General features: G+C 46.9%; 1 protein-coding gene across 1 annotated transcript in view; it reads left to right on the top strand.

Annotated features, from left to right (window-relative positions):
• The window catches only part of Igfn1 (immunoglobulin like and fibronectin type III domain containing 1), a 29,527-nt gene extending 19,773 nt beyond the window's left edge, over window positions 1-9,754 (top strand). The window contains 7 exon segments of the mRNA XM_008830398.2: window positions 570-698; window positions 2,564-2,872; window positions 3,657-3,745; window positions 5,699-5,894; window positions 6,649-6,948; window positions 8,067-8,393; window positions 9,327-9,754. Of these exon segments, the coding sequence (XP_008828620.1) occupies window positions 570-698; window positions 2,564-2,872; window positions 3,657-3,745; window positions 5,699-5,894; window positions 6,649-6,948; window positions 8,067-8,393; window positions 9,327-9,340 (1,364 nt within the window). The 3' untranslated portion in view covers window positions 9,341-9,754.
• Window positions 9,755-11,303: the final 1,549 nt, after the last annotated feature.

Genomic DNA, 11,303 nt, shown 5'->3' on the forward strand with positions numbered 1-11,303 from the left:
GATCTCTACTTCTTCATTGATAGAACAGATGGAACCTCTAGCCTAGTATCCTAGGAGCTAGCTGCTTTTTGAAATCAGAAAAAACTGGAAAAGACAGAGTGGGACAGGTGCTTAGTAGGGTCCCAGAATCCCCTGCATTTCTGTGCACTGTATATATAGGAAGCCCAAGACCAGGCTCAGAATAAGTTGTTAGGAGTACTGGTTTCTGGCATGGCTATGCATGCCACTTAGGACTTGAGGCCTCTCAGAACCTTATACTCTCACATCTCTAACATCACCATTTAGTGATTCTGCTTGATTTAACTACCACAACTCTATAAGGCAGAGTGAACCAGAGACGTCAAAGCACTTGCCCAAGACTATCCAGAAAGGTTGTGGCAGAACCAGGCAGAACACCTTGAGCAGTGCTCTTTTCACTGTGGGCAGAACTGAGTCACAACCTGGCTGGCTGGGAACAGGAGGGTTATGTTAGATCCCAGGTTTGGTCTTCTGAATTTGAAAGTGCCGAGCTTTCTTCTTATTGCCTGCTTCCACTAGGGGGGGATTAACATGAAGTGTGGCCTTCACAGAAAGGAGGTGCGCTGTGGTGGATGTACGGCAAGGCTGTCAGTATGAGTTCCGGATCACAGCTGTGGCTCCTTCAGGTCCTGGAGAACCTGGGTCCCCATCGGATGCTATCTTTGCTCAAGACCCCATGAGTAAGTAGGACACCAACCCAGCATGTTGGGGAGGGGATGTGCATGGAGTGATGCTGCAGTGAGGTGGGACAGGTCATCACAGGGCAGAGTCAATCCTGGAAGAGTTGGTCAGGAGGGCTGGAAGTCAAGGTTGAAGGTCACTGGGATGAGACATATCTTAAAGACCTAAATTGGGGATAGAAATTCCTTCTCAAGATCATGTCATCTACTCTTTGGCCTCTGGGAAGGAAGGTCAGCCTCGATGCTGGCCCACTGGCCTCACCCAGTAACCATCCAGTCACCCAGTAGATGGTCTCCTCCCTGAAGGGCAGGTAGCAGGGAAGCTTAGCTTTGGTTCTCTCCCCAGTACATGTTGCTCATTACCTGCAAGTGGCCATCGTTGTTCGAGGAGTTAGATGCCCCATCTGGGTATCTGCCTTTGGCAGCCAGCCAGCCTAGCACCGTATTCACGTCTGTGGTCTTGCCAGTATCAGGGATGTAAAGAGATATTTTCTTGACAACAGAAACAACAAAAGGTCTGTCATCAAAGATAGGTATGGTATGAGCCGGCCACATTTTCATGTCCCACAAGAAAGAAACTTGTCTAACTTTGATTCAAATCTCTCAACTTTGAATAGAAAATACCTTTCCCAGGAAACCCCTATTAACAACTTCACTCCAAGGTATAGAGTTTAGAAAATGCTGCTCTATATACCTTGTGTCCCCTCATGAGCTTGCTGATGATAAGCTACCAAGGCAAGCAACACATTGGTGGCACTTGTGAATCAGCCACATGGCAGGCCGAATGACTCCAACAATAGAATATTCTACAAGCTTACAGGGATGAGGAGGAGAGCCCATGTGTCTTTCCCTTGGTGGGCCAAATCTATTCGACTTCCTATGAGTCTCTCTCATTGGTGATGGGGGATGGAGGAAACAGGATGGGCAGTGCCCTACGGTGGCCACAGCAGTGACTGCATCTTCTAGATTCTTGCTGCTGAGCAAAGTCTATGAACTGGACACATCATCTGGGATTATTTAGAAATGCGGTTATCAGGCCATGTGTAGTGGCATAGATCATAGCACTAACAAGCTGAAATAGGAAGAAACCTGCTACACACACACACACACACAGAGAGAGAGAGAGAGAGAGAGAGACGGAGACAGAGGGAGAGAGAGACAATGACTCTCTTGGGCTTTGCCTCCAACTTCCTGAATTAGAATCTGTTTTCAACAAAGTCCTCAGATGATTTGAATACAAATCAAGGTTGAGAAGCACTCCCCTAGACCAGTGGTTTTAAACTTCGCCACATTTTAGGAATGCCTGAGAGCTCTTACAAACCCTGATGCCTTGCTGCACCCCAGATTAATTAGATCATATTCTGGAGCTGATATCTCTTTTTGACAGTGTTTTTAATGTGCAGCCAGGCTTGGCAGCCAGAGCCCCACACCACTGTGAAGTTTTCCAAGCACACATATCATGCCTTTTGCTTGTTCCAGAACCCCTATGGGTAGGTTGAGCTGCTGTTGTTCCCATTTACAATGAAGAACAAGAAATCTGTGCTGGTGGTATACTTTTAAGAGTTATAGTTCAGTATACATAGAATTGCCCCCAGAGACAATGGAGCACAGGAGATCATCAGTTAAAAACACTAACTTTCAAGAATCACAGGATAATTAGGGGAAGGGGGTTGGCAAGTGAGTGGAAGTGGTGGCCAGGAATCTGTGTGCATAGCTGAGGCACAGTACCAGTTCCAGGTACATACCTCAGAAACCCCTAAGTGAAAGAAATCCTCAATCCCTGGCAGAAGGGCTGAGTGTCCGCTTGAATGGACTCCTCAGGGAAGGCTGATACCAGTCCTGAAATTCTTATGGTGCTTTCCCAGGACCTCCAGGGTCTGTGCGGGATCTCCAGGTAACAGACACATCAAACACCAGCATCACCCTGAACTGGATTGGGCCAGATACCCAGGATGGCGACAAAGCCCAGGGATATATTGCAGAGCTGTGTGGCTCAGACAGCCTTTAGTGGAGTCTATGCCATGTGGGCACTGTGCCAGGCACCGCCTTCACAGCCAGGGGGCTTTAGCCCCAAGAAGGCTACTTTGTGCGGGTGACAGCAGTTAATGATGGAGGCTGTGGCCGGCCCACTACCCTGGACTCATTGGTTCATGCCATGCCTGTTACTAATGAGTGTTTCCTCCTGCCCTACCCTGAGAGGAACTGCTGTGTAGTTGCCAGCTGCCTTCTTAACAGACAGATGGCACTGAGCACGTCCTGTGTGTGAGACATGGGGCTAAGTAAACCCCTGTTGGGAATGCTTTCTCATTACCCTTTTCACCCTACAAGGTTAATATTTTTGATCCCTATTGACAGAAAAGGAAGCTGAAGTCCAAGGTGCTTTGCCCAAGGTCTCACCATTGCTATGAGACAGAACCAGGATTCAAAGCAAGCAACTCCAAGGCATGGATGTTGCTTACTTTGAGATGACACATGCCCAAGCTCCCAATTATCACAAGATAGTGTTTCCCTTTGGGCCTTAATTGCTAGAAGGAGCTTTGCCAGTAAGCTATATCAGCTGACTCTAGTTGTCACTATAGTAATGAGGAGACAATTGCAGTGAAAAGCACAGAGTGCCCAAGTCCAGAACCTTTGGTTCTTGTCCTGGCTCTGTCCCTCACTGGATGTGCCCCAGGCCTTCAGTTGATGGTCGGTCCTCTCATCTTCAAAACATAAAGCCCAAGTGTCCACATCTTCCTTGTTCTAACCGAACTGTAGCCTTTTCTGGGGGCATCCTTGTCCTTACTCCTGACCCTCCCACCAGTGGTCTCCACCAGTTCCTGGGTTTTCCCCCCAGTATGTCCTTCCCAGCTCTCTCCATCAGGCCATTACATTGGCACAGCCTGCTGTCTGCCTCCTGGGTGACCTGGGCTGGAGGCCGACAGCGAGGGAGGTAACAAGCCATCTTATGTGTTCTAGTCTGTCCAAAGTTCCTCATGGACTCCAGCACAAAGGATACACTGATGGTCAGAGTTGGGGACAGTATTCGAGTGCCTGTCTCCTTTGAAGTGAGTATACCTGGGCGGGTATGGAGAGGGGGACCCAGAGCCACCAGGGAGCCAGACAGCCCTGGGGTTCTCTCCCCTTCTGTGTTCTTTTTGATCTTAGAGATCTGGGCTTGTGTTGGACATCAGGCCTCGAGTGAGGAAGGAGGGAGACTGGGTCTTGAAGGCACAGCCTGCCTTCTAGTCTGGAGGCAGGCACCATTCTGCTTGTTTGTACTGGTACCCTCCCTCTAGTGGTAGATACTGGTACTGCATCTCCAAATTAGTTTTTGTTTTGTTTTCCCTCTACCTCTCACCTTAGTCTGGGAATTCCAGGATCCTGCACGGTGGATAATCATCTGTGCTTTTAGAATGTATTACTGTGAAAATGCATGACCTGAACTTGACTCAAGATGATCCTCATCCAACATCTTCATCACCTTACTCTTTATGTACAGCATAGTTTGTGTGGTGGTAAAAAAACCAAACTGCCTAAGTTCAGATTCTAACGTTATCATCACTCACTAGTTTGTCTCTGGACAATATCTTATCTTCTCTGTTTTTAAACTTCCTTATCTCTCAAGTGGGGATAATCATTGTATGTATCTCACTTGATCTTAGCCAAAAGGCCAAGGAAAAGATCATAGTGACCTATTTCAAAGGGCTGCTATAAGGAATCAAAGAATCAACACATTGAAAGCTTATAAACTAAAGGAGTTTTATTCAACGATAAAGAAGGATGAAATTACGTTACTTGCAGGAAAAGGGGTGGATCATCATGCTAAGCAAAATAAGCTAGGCTCAGAAAGACAAATATCACATATTTTCTCTCATATTTGGAATCATGAGAAAAGATGGGGGACTATTTAGGGACAGGAAAAGGACCAGTGAGTGGGGAGAAGAGTTTCAAGGGAGGGAAACTGAGGATGAATATGAACAAAGACAACAATACATATATGAAAATCTCATAATGAAATACATTACTTTGATGCTAACTAAAAAAGCAACAAAAGGAGGGAAGGAAAAAAGAGAAAGACAGATAGCAGAAAGAAAGAAGGAATGAAAGAAAGACAGGCAGAGCCTGGCACATGGTAAGCATTCTATGTATTACTACTATTATTGTTATTAAAATCATTATCATCTGTGCAAGAAGTTCATAGGTGGAGGTACCCAAACCCAGATCTGCATTACTTTAAATTTGCTATGTCCAAGGCCCTGTTCTCTGTGTTTTCTATGTGTTAAATCCTAAACTTTCAGAGCACTCCCACGGATAAGTTACTATTCACATTCCCAAAGTGCCTAGTACTGGGGACCAACAGGCAGATGGTAGCATCATCATCCCACATCATCACTGTTAGATCATGAGCCTGATACTTCTAAGAGATCAGATCATAAGAATTCAGGCCATGCCCCCTGCATCTTGTCCCTTGAGACAAAGAACTGACAACTCCTACTGTGAACACACAGATCTCAAAGGGGAGGGGGAAGCAAGCCCACCCCCGCCAAATATAGAAAAGACAGAATGTCCTCTTTGTTGGGGGATTCTTCTGAAGCCTTGCCAGTCCCATGTTGTCCATGGCAGCTCACTTCTCCTACTGTTTCACTTCAAACAATCGCTTCTAATGTTCTCAAAATGGCTTTGGTGATCTCCCACCTTCAAGGCCCCATCAGGCAGCCTCTGGTTTGATGCCACCTAATGCTCTCCCACCATAAGGCACCATCATGGTTGAGAGGCTCTCTCACCTAATAAAGTTCATTCTGAAGGGTAATTTTGTATCAGTTCCTTTTCAGAACCTGCCATTCTCCTCTCCTTAACAATCACCACAGGTCTAGGCCAGGTCCCAGAATCTACCTCTGCAATCTTTTTCTATCGCAGGAATTCCCCAGTCACCTCCTAGCTAACTAAAAATTAATTTGTACAAGCACTAAGACAAAGAAACTTCCTCTTCTTAACTTGTTCTTACTCTTGTTTCTCAGGCTGTCCCCATGCCTGAGGTGACCTGGCTGAAGGATGGCTTGTCTTTGCCCAGAAGAAGTGTGACCACCACAAAGGACAGCCTCACACAGCTTCTGATTCCTGTAGCTAGCCTCTCGGACAGTGGCCGCTACACAGTACTGCTGAGAAACAAACAGGGGAAAGGGGCTACCTACAGCTTCCTCCTCAGTGTGGCAGGTAAGGCAGGTTGGCTGTGGGCTTTCACCAAGGTGTAAAGGCTGCATCTATCCTGTGTATAGGTCCTTTCACCAGAGCAGAATATGCAGTGACCACACTGTCCATTCTTCCTGTGAGCTTGAAGACTCCGGAGGCAGGGCACATGGAGAGTCCCAGAAAGCCTTTCATTATTCTGACCCATGAACTTGGGGACAGTTTATGCTTCATCCTCACTTCTGATTTGTTCTTCATTTGGAATAAATGAGCAAATATATTTCCATCACTGTGCCACTGAAAGGTCTTACGGGAAGAACTGTCCACAACCCCATACAAGTTAAGGATGACTCTTACTCCCTGACCCTGGATATTCAGAAATGAAGAAACAGACTGACAGTGGGGCATCTGTGACTCAATCTTGTGAAACCCCTTACTCTGTTTGTGCCCTGTGTCATTTTACCTAAAAAAAATTAGTAAGTTAATAAATATTCCTTTGAAGCCAAGTATAGTGGTACAAGATGATAATCCCAGCACTTGAGAGACTAAAGCAGGATTCAGAGTTAAGGTTAGCCTGGGTTACAGTGGGATCTCTTTGGGAGAGATTTTTCCATCTTGTAGAGAGAACTGTACACCTGGACCTAGCTCGCTCTGGCTCATCACTTGCCTGGCAACATTGCATTCTACAGGACCCCCAGAAGACTTGGGGGCCTGAAGAGGACTATGGCAGAATTTCTGTTGGCTCCCCTGCAGCATGGCTCCTCTGCCTTCTCTCCTACAGCATGCCCACAGGCACCAGGATCCATCTGCCTCCAGGAGAACGTGCCTGGGACAGTGACAGTCCTGTGGGAGCCCTCTCCAGATGAGGCTCAGTGCATCCCCCTGCATTACACAGTGCTGATGCGTTCCTCGTCCCATGGCACCTGGCGCGAGGTGGCTGACCACATCCACACCAACCGCTTCACCCTCCTGGGAGTCCTCCCTGGCCATGAGTACCACTTCCGAGTATTGGCCAAAAATGAGCTAGGGGCCAGCAAACCCTCAGACACCAACCAGCCCTGGTATATCCCCCAGCAGCGAGGTAAGGGTGCCCTAAAGAGGGAGAAGTTTAGCTGTCTGCACTCTGTGCTGAGGGTAGTGCAGTATGTGGGATGGGGGCACTGACTCCAGCCAGAACTAAAGTGGTCCTCCCACCTCAATGGGCAGAAAGAGTCAGGCTGTGGGTGTTGGAGTGTCTAGGAGCCTTTGAATCATTCTCAAAAAGAATGGTGGGCAATAAGGTAAAGATAGATATTAACATTTCTCTGCAAACAAAGCACATTTTATCATCAAATTAATGTAGACCTTTAAAGAGGTCACTAGGAAAAGAGCTTACAAAACCAGCTGGGTAATTTCATTTCTATAAAATACAAAAAATGGGCAAGATAGATGGCTCAGTGGTTAAGAGCACTGGCTGCTCTTCCAGAGGACCTAAGTTCAGTTCCCAGCACCTACATGACAACTAACAACCATACTTAACTCCAGTTCCAGGGGATTTGACACCCTCTTCTGGCCTCCACAGGCATCATAGGCCCATGGTGCACTTACATACATGCAGGCAAAACACTTATACACATAAAATAAAAATAATAAATAGTCTTAAAAACAGAAATATCTAGGAAATTCTACAGCAAAATATTAGCTGCATCATGTATAGGTAGTGAGACTGTTGGTTTTTATTCTTGCTTCTTTCTCTGTGTATTCTGAGTTGTCCAAAATAAATATGTTAGCTTGTAATTTAAAAATCCAAAAATAATTTTAGAAAAACCATAAAAGTAGTATCAGATTGTGTAGGTAAGAGGTGGTAGAAGGCCCAGGTAATACCTCACAGCACCATGGGCTTCCCAGACCTGGGCCCCAGCCAGGCCTTCCTCACTTTCTTTTTTCCCATATTTTACTTATTATTTTTATTTTGTGTGTATGAGGTATTGCCTGAATGTATGTAAGTGCACCTGTGTTGTGCAATACTTGCAGAGATCAGAAGAGGGCATCAGATCCCCGGGAACTGGAGTTAAAAATGGTTGTTAGCTGCCATGTGGGTGCTGGGAATTGAACCCAGGTCCTCTGCAAGAGCAGCCAGTGCTCTTAACCACTGAGCCATCTCTCTAGCCCCCTTCCTCACTTTCTAACCCTCTTCCTCCTACCTGGAATTCACCACAGGCAGATTCACAGTGAAGGCGCCAAGATATCAGGAACCCAACCTGAGTCAGAAGCCTCGCTTTCTGGTGGGTTTGCGGGGTCACCTTCTGCCACAGGGTTGCGAGTGCCGCATGACCTGTGCAGTGCAAGGCTCACCTCCTCCCCGTGTCACATGGTTCAAGAATGATCAGAGCCTGGACAGAAATCCTGCGCTGTACAGCACTGACATGCTGGGCGTATGCTCCCTGGTCATCCCCAGTGTGTCGCCTGAGGACAGTGGAGAGTACAAGGCTGTGGCTGAGAACTCACTGGGCCAGGCTGTCAGCACAGCCACCCTCATTGTCATAGGTAATGGTGGCTGCCCTGGAAGGGGATGTGGGGGGCAACAAGAGAACAGGAAAGAGAGCCAGAGGAGCAGTCTCTTACTTCTGGGGGCCATCAACTCAAGGGCCTGTCTCCTTGGAGTGCCTGGGTTGCACCAAGAAAGCAGGATTCTCTGCCTGTTTCTGTGAAACTCTACATAAATTTAACCTGTACTGTTTTGTAAAATGGGGCATTAAGGCCAGATGAGGAGCTGTTGAGTTAAGGGGCTCCATGCTGCCCACCTAGTGCTCCAATGTGGCCTGGCACATGCCTCAGGATGAGACAGACATGAGAGACAGACTTCTTCTGCATGTCTTTTCATAAATATGCCAGATAGGGACATTTAGTGCCTGAAAAGGTCATGCTGAGTCTCTCATTAGTGGGCTCCTTTCAGTGAGAGAAATAATGTATGTTGATAAGAAAATATTTTCCTTAATAGTATATTTTGAACAGTAAAACATAAATACAGTAGTAGCCCATAAACATTTTGAGTTATTCAGAATTGATCTTTGTGCAAAAATGGCTCTTAATGGACTAAAACATTTCTCTATATCATGTATGCCAAACTATAGTTCTGGAAAGAAATGAATGTTGAGTGTGAGTAAGATTACCCATGGGGAGCTGGGTATGGTGACGCAAACCTTTGATCCCAGAACTTGGACGGTAAGAGGCAGGCGGATCTCTGTGAGATCAAGGCCAGCCTGGTTAAGTTCCGGGCCAGCTGGGACTACAGGGAAATCCTGTCTCAGAAAACCAAACCAAACCAAAACAAGATTTCCCATGGGGCCAGGGAAGGATTTTGCCCAAGCTCAGAGGGCATGTGGTAGTGCTGGGTTTAGCCTGTGCCCAGTGCTGCAAAACCTTCATCATGAGACAGGTATGCTTTCTGGATCATCTGGAATATTTGGTGTCTTGCAGAATCTAGCTCCTAGCTTACCTGGAATCCTGACCTTGCTCCACCCCACAGCCATGGAATGGATGGCAGATCTCCAAAGCTTCCCTTCTGACATCCACACTGACCAATCCAGGATGACAGAGGCTGTGTGCAGAACCTCAGGCAGGGGGGCTCCTGATGAGATGTGACCAGGAGGGCCTGAAGTCCTTGGAGAAAAAAACAGAAGGATGGAAGATGTGATCCTGAGCGGAGTCATAGCTCAGCATGACCCTGACTGTGTGGGTGTCTTTGTTCTCCACCTCTGGATGGTGATCCAGAAAGAACAGGATGGAAGCTGAGCCTATTGTGACCACAGGAAGTGGACAGTAGGGAGGTCAGAGGGCCTGGGTGAGGATAAGGGAATCGAGGATATGTGTGACTACTCTCTGTACTTCATTAAAACAGCAGACTAAGAAAGGAAAATCCTTTGCAGATTAACCTGGGGCTGGTGGGTTGGAGGAAAGATACCAGAGCAAAGGCCTTTGAGTGGAGGGTGGGTAGGCTCTGGCTTGAGGGAAGAATGGGTCAGAATTGTGCTTGCCTACATCAGGACAGCAAAGCCAAGAAAGAAGAGAGGTCTACATGGCAGAGACACCCTTCTTCCTGGCCCGTGCTTCCCACATGCCTCTGTCCTGTAAAAGCCCTGGGAGCAACAGCTGGAGGCCTTTCTAGGTGTTGCATGTGTGTGGACCCTGGCTGGTTGTCCCTCCCTGAAGCCTGGAACATTCTGGGCTGGGGAGATAGCTACTGCAGTCTGTTCTGGGGACTCCTATCAGAAGAGGCAGAGACTACTAAGGACACCAAGATCTGACTCTTTCTCCAGGCTCCATGAAGTCTTTTCACTTTCTCTACAGCTCGATTGTCCCATGTCACAGGTGAGATAGGTACATTGCTGTGTGACCCACCACCACCACTCTCCTTCAAGCATGATCCTAAACCTCAGGACAGCTAGGAAATGTTCCAGAGTTTAGAGGGGTAAGAAGGAAGGACAGAGCCCTGAAGAAGGGCAAGCCCAGCTTCCCCAGGATGTAAGCAACCAGGTCCAGCAGAGCATCTGATAAACAGGAACACAATCTGCTCTGCTTTCTATAGCCTCTCCTTCCCCTGGTTCATGGCAGATGCAGGCAGGAAGAAGCAAAGTCATAGGGCAAGGGGTTAGGGATGGATGTCAAGTGTACCTTCCTGTAAATTCACAATATGTGACTGAGGTCAACTTTCTGAACTAGTGAGATGATTGTCCACACAAAATGGACCAGGAGTGCCCCTCAGAGGCAGGGCGATGACCCAGAATACCTTTGTATAGATACACTGTGGTTCATTCCTGCCCTCATGAGGGAAGCTGGCAGAGCTTTGTTCCCTGGGATTGCTCCTGCTGTCTCTACCTTGTGACTATAGCAGGCTGGGGCCATAGGACAAGAAGAATGTTCTGGGGGATTGAACTTAGATCCTCACACTTGTGCAGCAAGCACTTTACCCATCAAGTCATCTCCACAGTCCCTGAAAAAAATATTTCCATTGGGCATAGAATTCTAGATGGATAGTTTTTTGTTTGGTTGGTTTTGGATTTTTTGTTGTTGTTGTTTGGGTGGTTTGGTTTGTTGATTCTTTGGTTTATTTAAAACAGAATCTCTCTCTATAGCCCAGGTTAGCCTCAAACATGCAATTCTCTTACATCAGTCCCCCCGCCCCCTGCCAGGTTTACAAGCCTGTACCACCATGTCCAGTTCAGTTTCTAAAGTGTCACTGCTGCCTTTTGGCATGTAGCATTTTAGAGAAGTTTGCTTCATTCCCATCTTTATTTTCATCACATTTGGAAACATTTAGCAATTCTTTATTCAAACATTTCCTGCATCCCACTTCTGAGACTCCAGAGTCCCATTATGTTAGACTGTGTAGTATTTTCCCACAGGTCAGGAAGTCTGTTCATTTTTTTCCAGTCTTTTCTCTGTATCATCTTGGAA

The sequence above is a fragment of the Nannospalax galili genome, unplaced genomic scaffold (genome assembly GCF_000622305.1).
Source record: "Nannospalax galili isolate Female #2095 unplaced genomic scaffold, S.galili_v1.0 scaffold113, whole genome shotgun sequence".
In the NCBI taxonomy this organism is placed as follows: Eukaryota; Metazoa; Chordata; class Mammalia; order Rodentia; family Spalacidae; genus Nannospalax; species Nannospalax galili.